General features: G+C 39.1%; 1 protein-coding gene across 1 annotated transcript in view; it reads right to left on the bottom strand.

The window, feature by feature from the left end:
- Positions 1–20,784, bottom strand: part of LOC132867604 (polycystin-1-like protein 1) — a 117,117-nt gene that overhangs the window by 92,528 nt on the left and 3,805 nt on the right. The window contains exons 2-5 of the mRNA XM_060900587.1: positions 10,845–10,886; positions 3,851–4,019; positions 3,243–3,482; positions 77–209 (exon numbers count right to left, since the gene is read on the bottom strand). Coding sequence (XP_060756570.1) covers positions 77–209; positions 3,243–3,482; positions 3,851–4,019; positions 10,845–10,886 — 584 coding nt within the window. The remainder of the gene's footprint in view (positions 1–76; positions 210–3,242; positions 3,483–3,850; positions 4,020–10,844; positions 10,887–20,784) is intronic.

Raw genomic sequence — 20,784 nt, 5'->3', positions numbered from 1 at the left:
AACATCTAAATACAGATGGTCAAATTGACATCTGGGTTGATGTTCCATGTTATGGTTGTTTTGATGCATCTCTGACCTGGATCTTGCTGGGTCCCATGTTCTTCACAGGTGGAGGTTGGCATGGCTCAAGAACAACAAACACGTGCCCTTTTAAAGAAGCCGAGCTCACTAGATTGGAGACAGTCACTTCTACTGCAAACTGCCCTGTACTACATGATGAAATGTTTAATAGCATTACTTTGACATTGTCAGCTATAAGCTATAATCAGGCTTGGTTGGTCTCTCTTTCAAGGAAGAATACACAAGAATAAGGGTCTGGTTTTGGCCGCTACATTTTAATCACATCTTAACAAATGGCTTTAAGTTTTCTTTTCTTTCTTTAAATAGAAATAACAGCACCAGAGGGCAGCACGATGGTGTAGTGGTAAGCACTGTTGCCTCACAGCAAGAAGGTTCCGGGTTTGAACCTGATGGCTGACGAGGGGCCTTTCTGTGTGGCGTTTGCATGTTCTCCCCATGTCTTCAGGTGCTCTGGTTTCCCCCACAGTCTAAAGACTTGCAGTTAGGCTAACTGGTTACTCTAAATTGTCCATTGATCAAGCTTGGAGAGGGATGAGCTCCACCAAGTTTAAATGCCCTAGACAACTGTTAAAATGTCATCAGTGGTGCCCTTGCTGGCTATAGGGAGAAGATGATGATCAACACCAGTAATGCACTTGACAAACTGACAGCTTTAAGATATTCTTATATTATATTCTTATTCTTTAAGATATTCTAAATGCTTGTGAAATGCTAAATTTTGGTGTATTTACTTTAAGAATTCTTATAACTTAAATGATTTTCCATGACGGGCGGCACGGTGGTGTAGTGGTTAGCGCTGTCGCCTCACAGCAAGAAGGTCCGGGTTCGAGCCCCGTGGCCGGCGAGGGCCTTTCTGTGTGGAGTTTGCACGTTCTCCCTGTGTCCGGGTGGGTTTCCTCCAGGTGCTCCGGTTTCCCCCACAGTCCAAAGACATGCAGGTTAGGTTAACTGGTGACTCTAAATTGACCGTAGGTGTGAATGTGAGTGTGAATGGTTGTCTGTGTCTATGTGTCAGCCCTGTGATGACCTGGCGACTTGTCCAGGGTGTACCCCGCCTTTTGCCCGTAGTCAGCTGGGATAGGCTCCAGTTTGCCTGCAACCCTGTAGGACAGGATAAAGCGGCTAGAAATAATGAGATGAGATGAGATGAGACTTTCCATGACTTCTTAAAGATAACAAAATGCTGTTGAAAAGAAGAACAACAACTTTATTCATCACACATACACTTGTGAAATTCCTCTCTGCATTTAACCCATCTGAAGCAGTGAACACACACATACCCAGAGCAATGGGCAGCCATGCTACAGCACCCAGGAGCAGTTCGGGGTTAGGTGCCTCACTCAAGGGCACCTCAGCCTCCCCTATGTTAACCTAACCGCATGTGTTTGGACTGTGGGGGAAACCAGAGTATCCAGAAGAAACTCACACAGACATGGGGAGAACATGCAAACTCCACACAGAAAGGCCCCCATCAGCTGCTGGGCTTGAACCCAGAACCTTCTTGCTGTGAAGCAAAACCACTACACCACGTTTAAGAACATTTGTCACTTAAAGTTACTAAATTTAACATTTAAATGTACTTAAAGTAGCCCTCCAATGACCTGGTGACTTGTCCAGGGTGTACCCCGCCTCTCGCCCATAGTCAGCTGGGATAGGCTCCAGCTTGCCTGCGACGCTATAGAACAGGATAAGTGGCTACAGATAATGGAAACTAGTACCAGTATCCATAGCCGCTTAAGAAAGGCCCTTGATAGCCACTGGGCTCGAACCCAGAACTTTCTTGTTGTGAGACAACAAGCATGCTAACCACTACACCACCATGCCACCCTCATAACCAGTATATTTAATGAATTTAAAAAGTTCAGTAAAGGTACTTAAATTTACTACTAAATTTCAGGGCTGGTCTTAAAGGTCATGTAAATACACTACTAAATTTAAGGTTTTTTTAAGGTTTAGATTAAATGCAATTAAATTCACATTTTCACCTAAAAATATGCAGAATGCTGTAAAATAAAGACTGAATTCTTTCTGGCCCAGAATGTAGATTCACAAAAAGTCCCACAAAGTCAAAACACCTCTGTAAGAGAAACTAGAAGTATACAGACTAAACATTGTGCACTAAAAGTACAAATTAATACACAAAGGGACAAAAGACAGAACTGTAAGTTGTGTGAAAGTAAGAGCTGGCTAACAGCAAGCACAGCCTTTTGGTTTCCTTTATTAAGAGACATTTCATGATTACAGACTTGAAATCTTCTTCAGTGTTCTGGCTGATGGCAGGTCCACTCTGACAGCTTCAGCCATCAGAATTACAGTAGTGGTTTCCCGTTGCATTCTACTGGATTACTATAGAGGTTTTCTCCTCTCAACCATTCACACTTATGGACAATTTAGAGTAGCCAGTTAACCTAGCTGCATGTCTTTGGGGGAAACCAGAGCACCCAGAAGAAACCCACACAGACGTGGAGAGAACACCCAAACTCCACACAGAAAGGCCCCTATTGGTCACTGGACTCAAACCCAGAACCTTCTTGCTGTGAGGCAACAGCACTAACCACTACACCACTGTGCCACCCACAAGCTTAAAAAAATAAAAGTATGAATGGTGCTGCCTGTCTGTATTTCCATGTGTGTTCTTATTTGTATGCAAAATATTTTTATGCCTATGATGAGACACGATGCTTTAAGCTTCAACCATAATGGTTTCATATGTGTAACGGAGAATTGTATATTCAATATCATGCTGTTACTATTGCAGAATGACAAAGGTCGAAATTCAAGAAATTCAAATGTGAACTACAGAATAAAAGGTGGATAGGTCACATTATAAAATAAGACATTAACTGTAGTGTTTATGCTTTTATAGCTTATTATTACATTACATTAAATTACAGGCATTTAGCAGACGCTCTTGTCCAGAGTGACGTACAACATACCGAGAGCAGCCTGGGAACCTGTTGGGGGTTAGGTACCTTGCTCAAGGGCACTTCAGCCATTCCTGCTGGTCCGGGGAATCAAACCAGTGACCTTTTGGTCCCAAAGCTGCTTCTCTAGCCATTAGGTTATGGCTTCCCCATATAATTATATATAATATACAATTTTGTGATGTCCCTATTAAACATTCAATCTATTCTTCCTATTCTTCAGAGCATGCTGGTTACCTGTTATACACATGATGCTCAGTGTTCCGTCCAACTTTCTGCGTTCCATCTCCAAAGTCCCAGAAATAAGTGATGCCTGTTCCAGCATTGATCCTGCAGCTAAAAGTCACTTTTGTGTTCATGAGCACAGAGCGAGTGTACAGCAGTCTGTTGAGATGCACAGCTCTTTGAATCACTACAGGATAAATGTCAGAGCTAACAGAGCCAAGGCTGCTGGACACGCTGACCGTAACATTATACCTGCAAACCAGAAAACAACTCAACACCTACAGCCTCACTTACAACAGTGCTCAGTTCCAAAAATAAATCAGAAGCATTATTTATAATAATAATAATTTACTGCTAAATATGTGATTAAATTATGGAACAGTTCAGCAAAAAAAAAAAAAAACCACTCATATACAAATTCCACATTATATCTTAAAATGTAGTCAATCAACCAAATGTTTAGTGTTCAATGTTAATTCTATGGTTTGTACTGGAATTTATATACTAATTTTGCTAACAGCTTTAGCATTGTGCATGCTGAAATCATCACTCCCTCACTTCAAAAAAACAACATATTCAAGTCTACCACATCATATCAACAAGTGTAGGTACTAGCATACCTGTCTGCATGGCGGTAGTTCTTAATGAATGTCTTGGATGGAGTTTTAACTGCAGTTTGGTCCCCAAAATGCCAGTGAAACTCGAGTGGGTTAGGCTCTTCAGTCATAGCCAGGAACTGAATATCTTCTCTTGTGGCATAAGTTTGTTTCTCGGTGTAGATCCAAACAGCTAGGGGGGAAAATAGGTTTAGCAGAAGTAATTAATTTTAAAAAAACACCATAGAGACTATATTATAACATCTATTATATATATATATATATATATATATATATATATATATATATATATATATATATATATATATATATATATATATATATATATATATATATATAAAAACTCATAACATATTGCTAAAGATGTTTAAGCTGTTTCTGGAACTATACTCTTGGGTTAGGATGCTAAGCGTCCTTGCTTGAAATCTCTGAATTAAGGACAAGAGGAAACAGATCTATGGGTATAGAACATTTAATGGTTTAATGGTTCAAACAAAAATCCCTTTAGTGTCCTTTATTTACCCTGTATGTACTGCTGCAGTTTTGGTGAGGCGTTTATGTATAAAACCCCAAATCAGAAAACGTTGGGACGGTATGGAAAATGCAAATTAAAAAAAAAAAAGAAAGCAGTGATTTCTAAATTTACTTTGACTTGTATTTCATTGCACACATTATGAACCCAAGATATTTCATGTTTTGTCTGGTCAACTTCACTGTATTTGTTAATATACATCCATTTCTGTGTTTCAGGCCTGCAACACATTCCAAAAAAAAAAAAAAAACATTGGGATGGGGACAACTTAGGGCTAGTAATGAGGTAAAATAATTAAATAACGATGCATTTTGAAATAAGTGATGTCCACAGGTGATTGTAATCATGATTTGGTAGAAAATCAGTATCCAGGAAAGGGATATGAAGGGATTTGGATATTTCACCCTCTAGGGTGTATAATATCATTAAATAATTCATGGAATCTGGAGGAATTTCAGTATGTAAAGGGCAAGGGCACAAGCCTAAGTTGAACACCCATGATCTGCGATCCCTCAGACAGCGCTGCATCAAGAACTGGCATTCATCTACAGCTGATATAACCACACGGGCTCAGGATTACTTTGGCAAACCTTTATCAAGCACTACAATATGGAGTTACATCCACAAATGCCAGTTAAAACTTTACTGTGTGAAAAGGAAGCCTTATGTTTCCTGTGTCCAGAAGCGTCATCATTGTGTCCAGGCTCAGAGGCATCTGGGGATGGACCATCACACAGTGGAAATGTGTTTTGTAGTCAGATGAATCAGTATTCTAGGTCTTTTTTGGAAGAAATGGATGCTGTGTGCTCCGGACAAAAGACGAAAAGGATCATCCAGACTGTTACTAGCAACAAATCCAAAAGCCAGGGTCTGTCATGGTATACGGTTGTGCCAGTGCCCTTGGGAAAGGTAACTTACACTTCTGTGATGACAACATTAATGCAGAAAAATACATTGAGATTTTGGAGTAAAATATGCTGCCTTCAAGATGACATCTTTTCCAGGGATATTTCAACAAGACGATGTAAAACCACATTCTGCACAAATTACAAAAGCATGGCTGTGGAAGGAGAGGGTGTCTGTCCGCTCTGTCCCCGATAGAGAATGTGTGGCGAATTTTGAAATGAAAAATATGACAATAACGACCCCGTACTGTTGCACACTGTAAGACCTGTTTGCAGGAAGATTGGGACAAAACAACACCTGAAACGTTTAATCACTTCAGTCTTCAATCTCTAAAACTCTTTTAAATGTTGTGAGAAGGAACAGCAACATTATAAAATGGTAAATGCTTGACTGTTCCGATTTTTTTGTGTGTTGGAAGAATCAAAAATGAAATGTGTTTATTTTGAAAAAACAATAAATAATGTGCTGCTGTGTTGTTCTGAATGCATTACAGGTTAAAGATTATTCATAAACCATTGTTTTTAGTTTGAATATCTATCTCCTGTTGCCTGATGTGATGTTGATGCCAGACACTAACACACTTCGAGTGCTGTGGCTCCTCTCACCCTGCTTCATTCTGGTGTTCTGCTTGCACTTCTGCAAAACAGTTTCTGCCTAAGTCTCACCCTTCCTTTAGGAGATAATATCATCTGGGTACTGTGTACAACCCCAATTCCAAAAAAGTTGGGACGCTGTGTAAAGCATGAATAAAAACAGAATGAGATAATCTACAAATCATGGAAACTCTATATTTCTTTGAAAATAGTACAAAGACAACATATCAAATGTTGAAACTGAGAAATTTTATTGTTTTTTGAAAAAAATATATGCTCATTTTGAATTTGATATCAGCAACAAGTTTCAAAAAAGTTGGGACAGGGGCAACAAAAGACTGAAACAGTTGCATAATGGTAAAAAAAAATAATAATAATAATTTGGTTAATTGGCAACAGGTCAGTAAGATGATCGGGTATAAAAAGAGCATCCCAGAGAGGCAGAGCCTCTCAGAAGTAAAGATGGGGCGGGGTTCACCGCTCTGTGAAAGACTGCATGGGCAAACAGCGCAACAATTTAAGAATAACGTTCCTCAATGTTAAATCACAAAGAATTTGTGGATCACATCATCTGTGGTCCATAATATCATTAAAAGATTCAGAGAATCTGGAGAAATCTCTGTATGCAAGAGACAAGACTGAAAACTGACACTGGATGCCTGTGATCTTCAGGCCCTCAGGAGACACTGCATTAAAAGCAGACACGTGTCTGTAGTGGAAATCACTGTATGGGCTCAGGAACACTTCAGAAAACCATCGTCTGCGAAAACACTTAATTACTGCATCCACAAATGCAAGTTAAAACCAGATATCAACAATATCCAGAAACACCACCCTCTTCTCTGGGCCCGAGCTCTTTTATGATGGACTAAGGTGAAGTGGAAAACTGTCCCGAGGTCTGACGAATCAAAAGTAGAAATTCTTTTTAGAAATCACGGACACCACGTCCTCCAGGCTAAAGAGGAGAGGGACCATTCAGCTTGTTGTCAGTGCACAGTTCAAAAGCCAGCATCTGTAATGGTATGAGGGTGCATTAGTGCACATGACATGGGTAGCTTGTACATCTGGGAAGGCATCATTAATGCTGAATGATATAAACACGTTTCAGAGCAATATGCTGCCATCTAGACTAAATCTTTTTCAGGGAAGGCCTTCCTTTTCACCAAGATAACGACAAACTGCTTTCTGCACATATTGCAACTGCATGGCTCCATAGTAAAAGAGTCTGGGTGCTAAACTGGCCTGCTGCAGTCCAGACCTGTCTCCCAGTTAAAACATTTGGTGCATTATGAAGTGCAAAATACAACAAAGGAGACCCCGAACTGTTAAGCAGCTGAAATTGTATATCAGCAAAGAATGGGACAACATTTCTCTTCCAGATCTACAACAATTGGTCTCCTCAGTTCCCAAACATTTACAGAGTGTTGTTAAAAGTAGAGGTGATGCAACACAGTGGTAAACATGCCCCTGTCCCAGCTTTTCTGAAATGTGTTGCTGACATCAAATTCAAAATGAGCATATATTTTTCAAAAAACAATAAAATTTCTCAGTTTCAACACTTGATATGTTGTCTTTGTATTATTTTCAATGAACTATAGGGTTTTCATGATTTGCAAATTATCGCATTCTGTTTTTATTTACAGTTTACACAGCGTCCCAACATTTTTGGAATTGGGGTTGTACATGAGCTGCAACTGTAATCATATAAACTGTTCTGTGCTCGTCCCAGGACTCTTTCTCTCACAGTACACTCATACTGAACATTCTTTCAACACAGTACTGTTTGCTTTTATTCTTTACACTGTAATTATTCAACTATCTGGTTCTGTCAAGGTTTCTTCCTCAGGACATCTCAGGAAAGTTTTCCTTGCTAATGTCTCATCTGGCTTGCTCAATCAGGAAGCAAAATCTATTGTTATAAGTACTATACAAAAATTAATTCAGTGAGACGGAATACAAATTGTTAAAAATATCATGATATTCATGAAAGTAATTTTCTACTGATAGGTATGATAATCTATTGTAGCTTATACGTTACAACACATACAACACATACTGTGCAACTGTCACACTGTGTGTTTTATTTGTGTGTATGTCTGCAAGTAATTTACATACAAGTCATACTACTGTTCCCCTTCCTGTGCATTTCCTTAACAGTTTGATGAACATTTGGCAGTGCTTTTGGATCATTCTGAGAAGGTATAAGCTCCTCTCCATCAGCCCAGGATGCACATGCTCTATAAAGAAGAAGAAGAAGAAGTTGTCTTCAGTTTATTTACATAATAAAAGGGGTTTTTTTTTAATATGTTTTTTTTTTTTTTTGGATAGGACAGTGTAGAGAGACATCGATGTGCTGAATTGTGTGTAAATCGGAACTGGTTACTCATAATGTTGTTGAAGGTATTTATGGAGTCTGATCCTTCACAACCTGCATTTGTGTTGTTTGGGAATTGTGAGACAAAATTATCAAAGAAATGGATGTTAAATGATGATCAGTGAGCCTGAATCTTTTCATTTTATACCTCCAGGAAAGCTAAAGAAGCAAATATAAAACGTGATGAATTCACTTTTCTTCTTCTTCACACATCCAGTGTGTTCTGGGTTGGGTCCCTTTCCTAGGGTTTCTTGGCTAAGTAAGTACAGCCGGCTAGCCACTCCTCTGCAGCACTGCTTTTGGTCATGGACAATTTGTCCATCCGTCCATCCATAACTGTTTATCCTGTGCAGGGTCACAGGCAAGCTAGAGCCTATCCCAGCTGACTGTGGCCGAGGGGCAGGGTACACCCTGGACAAGTCGCCAGATCATCACAGGGCTGATACATAGAGACAAAACAACAATTCACACTCACGGTCAATTTAGAGCCACCAATTAACCTAACCTGCATGTCTTTGGACTGTGGGGGAAACCGGAGCACCCGGAGGAAACCCACATGGACACGGGGAGAACATGCAAACTCCACACAGAAAGGCCCCCGTCAGCCGCTGGGCTCGAACCCAGAACCTTCTTGCTGTGAGGTGACAGTGCTAACCACTAAAGGTGCATCACGGGTCATGAAGTTATAATTATGTATTCTGAATTATTTTTAAAGGCGCATAATATACACCTTTCCAGGTAAATGATACATACAGTGACAAGGAAAAGTACAGTTCGGTTCCTTTATTTCTGAGAGTGTTACAGTCAGACTTTTTTCCGCCCCATGAAAGTCTTCATGGAGGCCATGGAGGCCACTGCACATTACATTTGTTACAAGCTACATTTTCTGTCTTATTAATTTCAAGAGACAGAAAAATCTGATAAGTTGGCACGGTAACACTTGTTTGTAGCTGCTATAATGTAACTGACAACAGAAACTAATGGATGTTCGACAACATGGTGGTATAAGAAGACTGAAGCACTTTACATCAAAACCCACTGAGTTTTATTATATACATGTATCACTTGTATTTTTTGCAGCTCTAGTATACTTATTTCCTCGAAAAAATAACTAAGCAAATGTCTGTAGATTAATCCTAATACTAATACTGGTGATCATTTCATATCATACAAGGGTATTTATACAGAAAAAGCAAATGATATAAGACTGTATGTAATGCTCTGTTGCATGGTATCAGTTAAGTACTTTTAAAAGTAAAGATAGCAAAGATGAGGGCGGCACGGTGGTGTAGTGGTTAGCGCTGTCGCCTCACAGCAAGAAGGTCCTGGGTTTGAGCCCCGGGGCCGGCGAGGGCCTTTCTGTGTGGAGTTTGCATGTTCTCCCCGTGTCCGCGTGGGTTTCCTCCGGGTGCTCCGGTTTCCCCCACAGTCCAAAGACATGCAGGTTAGGTTAACTGGTGACTCTAAATTGACCGTAGGTGTGAATGTGAGTGTGAATGGTTGTCTGTGTCTATGTGTCAGCCCTGTGATGACCTGGCGACTTGTCCAGGGTGTACCCCGCCTTTCGCCCGTAGTCAGCTGGGATAGGCTCCAGCTTGCCTGCGACCCTGTAGAAGGATAAAGCGGCTAGAGATAATGAGATGAGATGAGATGAGATGAGATAGCAAAGATAAAAGTAATACAGCTCTCACCTCTCCTGGAGAAGAACCTTGTCTAAGGCAGGATCCACCATAGGAAGAGAAGGTGACCGATGGAGAGAAGATGCAAACAAACTCTGGTTACAGCAGCCCAAAAAACATGGGAGCGCTAACAAATATAAGAAAACAGAAGCAATTATGATCATAAACATCATCTGAACATAAAACAAAAGCATGAAGTTCTTTGGATTTGCAATGTGATGCCTCACACTATGTCTTGAACATACATTGTGCATGTATATACAGTACTGTACAAAAGTCTTAGGCGCATGTAAAGAAATGCTGTCGAATAAAAAAGCTTAAAAATAATGAAATGAAATGTTCCAACATTTTTAAAAAATACTATAAACAGCAGTAAGCCGTAATAAATGAAACAAAGTCAATATCTGGTGTGAGATGACCCTTTGGTAAAAAAAAAAAAAATAGTCGTCTCAGGTCCAGTGAGTGCAGTTTGATGCGGAAATGAGCTGTAGGTTTTACTGAGCGTCTTACAGAACCAGCCACAGTTCTTCTGCACACTTTGACCGTCACACTCGCGTCTTCATTTTGCACCAAAACCCAGCAGCCTTCATTATGTTTTCATTTTTAATCTGAAAAGTGAGCTCTTATGTACCGTAATATGCTGCTCAGATAGAAACATTTTCATTTAATTTTGTGCTGGAAAACGAACGTTTGGACTCTAAAACATTTTTGTACTGACTCGATAATGTAGAAATCATAAAATAGAAATCTATAACAAAGTTTCTATGAAAAAAAAGGGTTCCTAAGACTTTTGCACAGTAATATATATATATATATATATATATATATATATATATATATATATATATATATATATATATATATATAAAATTACAGCATACATAATTAGAGTTAAAGTAAAATTGCCACATACCATCCTGTGAGTCTCCCTCTGCATATTTGAGTATAAAGAATGCTGCAACACAGAGAAACAAGGAGTGTTGAATTGTCAGAGACATCTGATAGACACACACTCACTATAGAGAAGACATGAAGGGTATGAAGTGCAGACACACAGTGATGACTCTTACCGCCCCAGCATGTCAAACAAAGGTGCAGGGAAATCAATGGGCCATAAATCAGCTCAAAAAGAGAACAAGGTTTGAAATGCTAAATAATAGATTTGTAGGAATGTAGAAAAGCCTTATTAAATGCCTGATCTTAACCTTCTCACATTAAATGCATTTATTTCTGAGCTTTTCTGTCCTGTGTTTTGTTAATAATTATATATGTGATGGTATAGGTAATGTTTGACTGATCTTGATTCAATTATTTGTATTATATACTCCAATTTTGTAAAACAAACATCTAATATGAATTCTAAGTGTAGAAATAATGTAAACTACAGTGTAATGAAGCAAGGCGAAACATTAATTGCATGTTATACACACAGATCATAAAATATATAGTGACTATTTGAAGGAACAAGTAAAAATGATTGTTTTTTTTAATGCATTCAAATATTTGTCAACATATTAGTCTAGTAAGATGTTTGCTCTCTCTCTCTCTCTGTCTCTCTCTCATATATACAGTGCTGAGCGTAAATGAGTACACCCCCTTTGAAAAGTAACATTTTAAACAATATCTCAGTGAACACAAACAATTTTCAAAATGTTGACAAGACAAAGTTTAATATAACATCTGTTTAACTTATAACGTGAAAGTGAGGTTAATAATATAAACTTAGATTACACAATTTTCAGTTTTACTCAAATTAGGGTGGTGCAAAAATGAGTACACCCCACAACAAAAACTACTACATCTAGTACTTTGTATGGCCTCCATGATTTTTAATGACAGCACCAAGTCTTCTAGGCATGGAACGAACAAGTTGGCGACATTTTGCAACATCAATCTTTTTCCATTCTTCAACAATGACCTCTTTTAGTGACTGGATGCTGGATGGAGAGTGATGCTCAACTTGTCTCTTCAGAATTCCTCATAGGTGTTCGATTGGGTTCAGATCAGGAGACATACTTGACCACTGAATCACTTTCACCCTGTTCTTCTTCAGAAATCCAACAGTGGCCTTAGATGTGTGTTTAGTCATGTTGGAAAAGTGCACAACGACCAAGGGCACGGACTGATGGTAGCATCTTCTCTTTCAGTATAGAGCAATACATCTGTGAATTCATGATGCCATCAATGAAATGCAGCTCCCCGACACCAGCAGCACTCATGCAGCCCCACATAAGGACACTGCCACCACCATGTTTCACTGTAGGCACCATGCATTTTTCTTTGTATTCCTCACCTTTGCGACGCCATACAGTTTTGAAGCCATCAGTTCCAAAAACATCTATCTTGGTCTCATCACTCCAGAGTATAGAGTCCCAGTAGTCTTCATCTTTGTCAGCATGGGCCCTGGCAAACTCTAGGCGGGCTTTTTTGTGCCTGGGCTTTAGGAGAGGCTTCTTTCGTGGACGGCATCCATGCATGCCATTCCTCTGTAGTGTACGCCGTATTGTGTCACGGGAAAAAGTCGCCCCAGTTTGGCTTTCTACTTCTTTAGATAACTGCAGTGAACTTGCATGCCGATTTTCTTCAACCCTTCTATCAGAAGACGCTCCTGTTGAGGTGCTAACTTCCGTGGATGACCTGGACGTCTCTGTGAGATGGTTGCAGTTCCATCTTTCTTAAATTTTTGTACCACTTTTGCTACAGTATTCTGACTGATAAGTAAAGCTTTGCTGATCTTCTTGTAGCCTTCACCTTTGTGGTGTAAAGAAATTATTTTCTTTGGGGAATTCTGAAGAGACAAGTTGAGCATCACTCTCCATACAGCATCCAGTCACTAAAAGAGGTCGTTGTTGAAGAATGGAAAAAGATTGACGTTGCAAAATGTCGCCAACTTGTTCATTCCATGCCTAGAAGACTTGGTGCTGTCATTAAAAATCATGGAGGCCATACAAAGTACTAGATGTAGTAGTTTTTGTTGTGGGGTGTACTCATTTTTGCACCACCCTAATTTGAGTAAAACTGAAAAATGTGTAATCTAAGTTTATATTATTAACCTTACTTTCACGTTATAAGTTAAACAGATGTTATATTAAACTTTGTCTTGTCAACATTTTGGAAATTGTTTGTGTTCACTGAGATATTGTTTAAAATGTTACTTTTCAAAGGGGGTGTACTCATTTACGCTCAGCACTATATATATATATATATATATATATATATATATATATATATATATATATATATATATATATACACACTTTTTTGGGGAAGAACATTAGGACATCAGAAGGAAGTGATGTGTTTAAGCAGAAAGGTGAAACTATGGAACAATGCTATAGGTTTTTTTGTTATTCATCATCCACAGTATGCAAATGCACTTCTTTACAAAGAACAAAGGCTGTGATTTTCCACCAAACAAAAGGTCAGAGATCTGTGAAATTGTGTGTGTGTGTGTGTGTGTGTGTGTGTGTGTGTGTGTGTGTGTAGTTGGTACCTATGCTGTTTGTTATATTTGCATATGTGACAGTTATGACATAAACGTAATCGATGATCTCATAAAGTAATATATCCTGAATTCATTTAAAATTAAATAACATTTATTTTGTTTTCAGTATTTTATTATAATAGTGAAGAAACTAAAAGAGAACAGTTTGCTGAGATGATTGTCTGATGTGTGTTTAATTGAAGGTTAAAGAAAATAACTGCCAAGCATTTATCATAAATAAGCGATAAGCAAAGCAAAGCAAAAGAGCATGATATATAACTACATCTAACCTAGTCTGGTTAACACCAGACCATATCACAACCAGTCAAAAGTTTGTATACCCCTACTCATTTATAAGGTTTTTTTTTTTTTACTGCTTTCTACATTGTAGAACAATACTGAAGACATCAAAACTATGAAATAACATATGGAATTATGTGGTAAACAAAAACATGGAAAATACAAAATATGTTTCATATTTTCGATCCTTCATTCTGTAGTAGCCAGTGTTTACCTTGACGCTTTGTACACTATTGTTATTCTCTTAACCAGCTTCATGAGGGAGTCCCCTGGAATGCTTTGCAATTAACAGGTACCTCATCAAAAGTTAATTAGTGCAATTTCTTTCCTTTTTAATGCGTTTGAGGTCAAACAGTAAATAGTAAATAATAAAAATACAGCAAATAGCCCTATTCCACAACTGTAGTAATCCATATTATGTCAAGAACCGCTCAAGTAAGTAAAGAGAAACGACATTCATCATTACTTTAAGATAAAGTGTCTTTTAATTAATAAAAATAAAGAAAAACCACTGAATTAAAAGGTGTGTCCAGACATTCGGCTAGTCCTGTATCAAAGGAAGATATAAAAACAGAATGTCATCCTTACTATTTAAACACAACATGTTCACAACCACACAGAATGTGGTTACAGATGGACACATAACTAATTATTCTTTATTTGGTTATTGCCATTTTTTATGACTGGTGTCTCATGGTCACTTAGACAAAATAAAACTCAAAGCATTTCACAGATAGAGTAAATTGACACAGATCAGAAATCTGATCAGTAACCAACATCGTAGCTGTGGAAAAAGAGAAATAAATCCATATAGCTGGTACTCAAATATTCAAGACAAAAATTAAGCTGTATTTGTTATATTTGCATGCTAATTTGCCTGGTATGTTCCTTTTCATCAAGTGAATATCCTAAATTAACGTAAAGGCACCTATTTTTGCTATTACTGTTGTTTTTTTATTCTGATGATCTTCTGAGTGAAACTAGGGTGAAATATAGCATTATTTAAAATGATTTTTGCTGTTTTTCACAGCTTATAGATAGATAGATAGATAGATAGATAGATAGATAGATAGATAGATAGATAGATAGATAGATAGATAGATAGATAGATAGATAGATAGATAGATAGATAGATAGATAGATAGAGTAACCCTGGTGAGAGCTAGTGAGAAAAGTCTTCACTATAGGGAGCTCTCTTTACTTATGTGAGCATTAATGCCATCCATATGAACAAGAAAGCACAACCTTTTGCAGTTTGTGTAAATGGGGTCTGTCACCTCTAAAAACAACGGGGGGAAAAACCTTTCACTATATAACAAATCCAATTTGTCATGCCGTCTTGTCAACCCGTGAAGAGCAGCTCAGGTTGTTCAAATGGAATATTTACACACAACAGGTCTTCAAAGCAAACTGGCAGCTCAAAAGCAAGGAGCTCTTTCATTTGTCATGCATTACCTTTTCTAACAGCCTTGCTCTCAAGTGTGTAGAGCCTGGTAACTGAGCCTCTCACACACACACACACACACACACACACACCTTGGATGTCCTACTCACTTCAAAGCTCACGTCACACTGCATGAAAGATGGAGGTTTATATCTGAAGCATGACGGAGCACCAGTGACCCGGATGACAAGTGCAAAAAAATACACGCTGATGAGAAGAGGAGACCCTGTCACATTCCACACTGACAGGCAGAAGCGGCCATTTTATCTGTTATTCCTGGAATGTGCTGGTGGCACGTTATGATGGATGAGAATAGAAGTGGACTTTCAGTAGAATGGGTCAGAGGTAGCCAAGAGTAAAGTGGGTGATGAGATTGAATTTAAAAAAAAAAACTTGTATTGATGAGGATTGTACAGTATGCCATTGTGCACTGGGATACAGTTTAAACAGGATAAAGTCCATCGTGTTTGGAACACCAAATTGGTTGATGGATGGCTTAAGGATTTGTAAACTGGTAAATTCTTGTTAAAAGAATATAATTCTTGAGGAAATGTTATTCTTTATATAATGCAAGGAGAAAAATCCTCAATCCATCCATGTGTTTATACATCGTGAATGTTACACTCCGCTAAAAGTGGACATTTTTAGGAAACGTTCTGAACAGCAAAGAAACCAAACCCTGTTTTTACTGACTAAACATGGTGTTGTGAATCTCTGTCCATCAAAACGGTTTGAAAATTTGTCCAATATGTTCAATATGGGTGGCACGGTGGTGTAGAGGTTAGCGATGTCGCCTCACAATAAGAAGGTCTGGGTTCGAGCCCCGTGGCCGGCGAGGGCCTTTCTGTGTGGAGTTTGCATGTTCTCCCCGTGTCCGCGTGGGTTTCCTCCGGGTGCTCCGGTTTCCCCCACAGTCCAAAGACATGCAGGTTAGGTTAACTGGTGACTCTAAATTGACCGTAGGTGTGAATGTGAGTGTGAATGGTTGTGTGTCTATGTGTCAGCCCTGTGATGACCTGGCGACTTGTCCAGGGTGTACCCCGCCTTTCGCCCGTAGTCAGCTGGGATAGGCTCCAGCTTGCCTGCGACCCTGTAGAAGGATAAAGCAACTAGAGATAATGAGATGAGCTGAGATGAGATGTTCAATATGAGCTGAGGACATTTTCAAATGACGCTAAAGACATTTTCACACTTGACTTGCCACGTGTATAAATAAAGCAAGCAAAAATACAACAGCAAAAAGTGTCTAAAATTACAAAAAGTCTAGAGCATTTTCAAGCTCAGGTTTTCCCATATAATTGCAAAGTTTGCAAAGTTACAGTTCACGTTCCAGATCCTTTTGTCACTTGAAAGAAGAGAATCAACGTATCAAAAGGCACTTTCAACAAGACGAGTCCTATTTTTTAAAAACAGAAACATCATGCTAAGTAGAAAATTTCAGATCCTCAAAGCATATGTGTGGTCAGTATTACTCTACGGTTGCAAAAGCTGGACACTAACCAACGACTTGACAAAGAAACTAGAAGCTGTTGAGATGTGGTTCCTGAGAAGAATTCTGTGAATATCATGGACAGAAAAGAAATCAAACGTGGATGTATTGAGGATGGCACAAACCCAAAGAACACTTATCAAAGCAGGGAGCGACGATTGAAATTCTTCGGCCATGTCATGAGGAAAGATCTCATCTCATCTCATTATCTCTAGCCGCTTTATCCTTCTACAGGGTCGCAGGCAAGCTGGAGCCTATCCCAGCTGACTACGGGCGAAAGGCGGGGTACACCCTGGACAAGTCGCCAGGTCATCACAGGGCTGACACATAGACACAGACAACCATTCACACATTCACACCTACGGTCAATTTAGAGTCACCAGTTAACCTAACCTGCATGTCTTTGGACTGTGGGGGAAACCGGAGCACCCGGAGGAAACCCACGCGGACACGGGGAGAACATGCAAACTCCACACAGAAAGGCCCTTGCCGGCCCTGGGGCTCGAACCCAGGACCTTCTTGCTGTGAGGCGACAGCGCTAACCACTACACCACCGTGCCGCCCCATGAGGAAAGATAGCTGAGAAAAATTGATACTGTGTGGCAAGACTGAGGGTAAAGAAAGCCAAAGAAGACAGCGAATAACATTCACCAACAGTCTGAGAGAATACGCAAACAACCACCTCAAGAACACAGAGCTCATACGCTTAGCTGACAACAGAGAGGACTGGAGAGCCATGATCGTCGATGTCTGTTCCGGACCTGACCAGAAGAAGAAGTCACTCTATAAGGCTCTCAAAAGGCTTTCAGTTTACCAAGGCCTCACTAATCAGGGGTAGGTTTCCCGATAACGGTGCCCTTTGAGAGATTCTCTTCAACAGTGAACGTCGTCTCTGTACGTGGTTTTCCCAACCTCGCTCGTAAAGAGGAGTCTTAATAGAACATTACGAAGAGCGTCTTTGCAATGCACGTCCCCAATATAGGCGTTAGTAGTTGCTAAATCCAGTCGATGAGGCCACATGACATTCGTTTTTTACCAAAAAAACAATGAAATATAAAGTTTTTAAAATATGCTAAAATACTGTATTGTATCGTCATTAAGCATTACATATACAATGTGCTAATTAATAATTGAAACTATTTTACATTTTTGGGCATTTTTTAAAATTCCAAGCGTGTTTTTTTTTTATTAAATGAATAAACGTTGACATGAAAGAATGAACAAATAATAAAGTAAATAATTAAGTAAATGTGTTCCCCATGCCTGCTTATTTCACTGTTACTCAAACATACACTCAGGATTATTTTAACTGTTATCCACAATGCCAAGTTGGCAATGTTCCTCCTTACAGTGCCTTGCAAAAGTATTCATACCCCTTGAACTTTTTCACATTTTTCCACCTTACAACCATGAACTTAAAAGTTTTTTATTGAGATTTTATACGATAGACCAACACAGAGTAGCACATAATTGTGAAGTGAAACAAAAATGAGAAATGGTCTTCAAAATTTTAAACAAATAAAAATCTGAAAAATGTGATGTGTATTAGTATTCAGCCCCCCTGCGTCAATACTTTGTAGAGCCACCTTTTGCTGCAGTTACAGCTGCAAGTCTTTTGTGGTATGTCTGTACCAGCTTTGCACATCTAGACACTGAAATTTTTGCCCATTATTCTTTGCAAAATAGCTCAAGCTCAGCCAGATTGGATGGAGAGCGTCTGTGAACAGCAATTTTCAAGTCTTGCCACAGATGCTCAATGGGATTTAGGTCTGGACTTTGACTGGGCCATTCTAACACATGAATATTCTTTGATCTAAACCATTCCATTGTAGCTCTGGCCTTATGTTTAGGGTCATTGTCTTGCTGGATGGTGAATCTCCTTCCCAGTCTCAAGTCTTTTGCAGCCTCCAACAGGTTTTCTTCCAGGATTGCCCTGTATTTAGCTCCATCTATCTTCCCATCAACTCTGACCAGCTTCCCTGTCCCTGCTGAAGAAAAGCATCCCCATAGCATGATGTTGCCACCACCATGTTTCACAGTGGGGATGGTGTGTGCAGCGTGATGAGCAGTGTTAGTTTTCCGCCACACATAGCCCATTTAGGCCAAAAAGTTCAACTTTGGTCTCATCTGACCAAAGCACCTTCTTCCACATGTTTGCTGTGTCCCCTACATGGCTTCTTATGCCTGTCTTTCAACAATGGCTTTCTTCTTGCCACTCTTCCAAAAAGGCCAGATTTGTGGAGTGTACGACTTATAGTTGTCCTGTGCACAGATTCTCCCACCTGAGCTGTGGATTTCTGCAGCTCCTCCAGAGTGATCATGGGCCTCTTGGCTGCTTCTCTGACCAGTGCTCTCCTTGCTCGCTCTGTCAGTTTAGGTGGACGGCCATGTCTTAGTAGGTTTGCAGTTGTGCCATACTTTTTCCATTTTTGAATGATGGATTGAACAGTGCTTCTTGAGATGTTCAGAGCTTGGGATTTTTTTTATAACCTAATCCTGCTTTAAACTTCTCCAGAACTTTATCCCTGACCTGTCTGCTGAGTTCTTTGGTCTTCATGATGCTGTTTGTTCTTCAGTGTTCTCTAACAAACCACTGAGGCCTTCACAGAACAAGTGTATTTATGCTGAGAGTAAATTACACACAGTAGGACTCTATTAACTAATTAAATGACTTCTGAAAGCAGTTGATTGCACTGGATTGTATTTAGAGGTATCAGAGTCCAGGGGGCTGAATACTAATGCACACCACATTTTTCAGATTTTTATTTGTTTAAAATTTTGAAGACCATTTATCATTTTCGTTTCACTTCACAATTATGTGCTACTCTGTGTTGGTCTATCACATAAAATCTCAATAAAAAACTTTTAAGTTCGTGGTTGTAAGGTGGAAAAATGTGAAAAAGTTCAAGGGGTATGAATACTTTTGCAAGGCACTGTATATGTGCACCCACAGAGAGAGAGAGAGAGAGAGAGAGAGAGAGAGTTGTATATATAATATTACATATAAGGTCAATTCAGCCTCCTTAGGTACACACAGATCAACACCCACCCACCCACCCACCCCCCCCCACACACACACACACACACACACACACACACACACACAAACACAATGTTAGAGGTGCAGAAATTTGTCTCATTTATGACAAAAATTAGATAATCACTCACCTATTGGAGTTAAATTTGTAAAATGTGGTGATATCAGTGTGACATTACGATATGCATACGTGATTCCATAACATTGAAATATGTTCATAATGTTTTTCATATATTTATTTAGTAATTAACTTGATGTACTTGCAATATACAAGAAAAATAACTGAACACCGGCAACAGATTCATTTCCCCCGTTGACTGTGAGAGTCCCTCGGGGGCACAGGGCAGTCTGTGTGTTCGGCTGTGAGCGAGTCCCCCTTTGTATTGAACGAGTGGTCCGGGTCTCTCGTAAATTCCGAGCAAACTAAAGGACTACTTGGGCTACGATGTTGTTTGGGAAAACCACATTAGCTTGACAATGGATCTTAGGAGGCAATTAAAGACACTCTTGGCCTTAAGAGGCTTTCGGGAAACCCACCCCAGTTCTTCAATAAAGTTCATTCACTGACCTGACAGTTGATTTCTAGATCATTAGAAAGAAAAAGAAGATCAACAAAGCTGCTGGGTTTGGATGCAGTTTCAGTTTGGCTTCACAGAAAGACCATGAAAAAAGAGTCAAAAAAGAAAGGCTTTATCACTAAAATGATCATTAACGAAACTAAAAAGGTAACAGTTTGCAAAGGAGATTTAGTAGACACGAAATCACTTTACATATTACTAGGCATTTATCATAAACAAGCAATAATGAATCTGCTGCAAGGATTAAAGAAGTAAAATTAGTTCTGCTCCATCTTTAATCCTCTGAAAGGTATCTATAATATGACCAGGATGGTATTAGGATCTAGTAAAGGAATACATGACAACAGAAAAGCCTTTCTAATTAAAACCTAATTACACTTCCACATACAGTCTTTACAGATTACTATATAACCCCAACTGAAATAATTATTTTTAATTCAGTCATTTAAATTTTTATTTTTGGTGTCTTATGGTCATTTGGGGGAAAAAATCTTTTAAACTAGAATAATAAAAACCAAAGC

The sequence above is a fragment of the Neoarius graeffei genome, chromosome 19 (assembly GCF_027579695.1).
Source record: "Neoarius graeffei isolate fNeoGra1 chromosome 19, fNeoGra1.pri, whole genome shotgun sequence".
In the NCBI taxonomy this organism is placed as follows: Eukaryota; Metazoa; Chordata; class Actinopteri; order Siluriformes; family Ariidae; genus Neoarius; species Neoarius graeffei.
The sequence above is the reverse complement of the archived record's forward strand: the minus strand, read 5'-3'. Positions and strand labels throughout refer to the sequence as shown.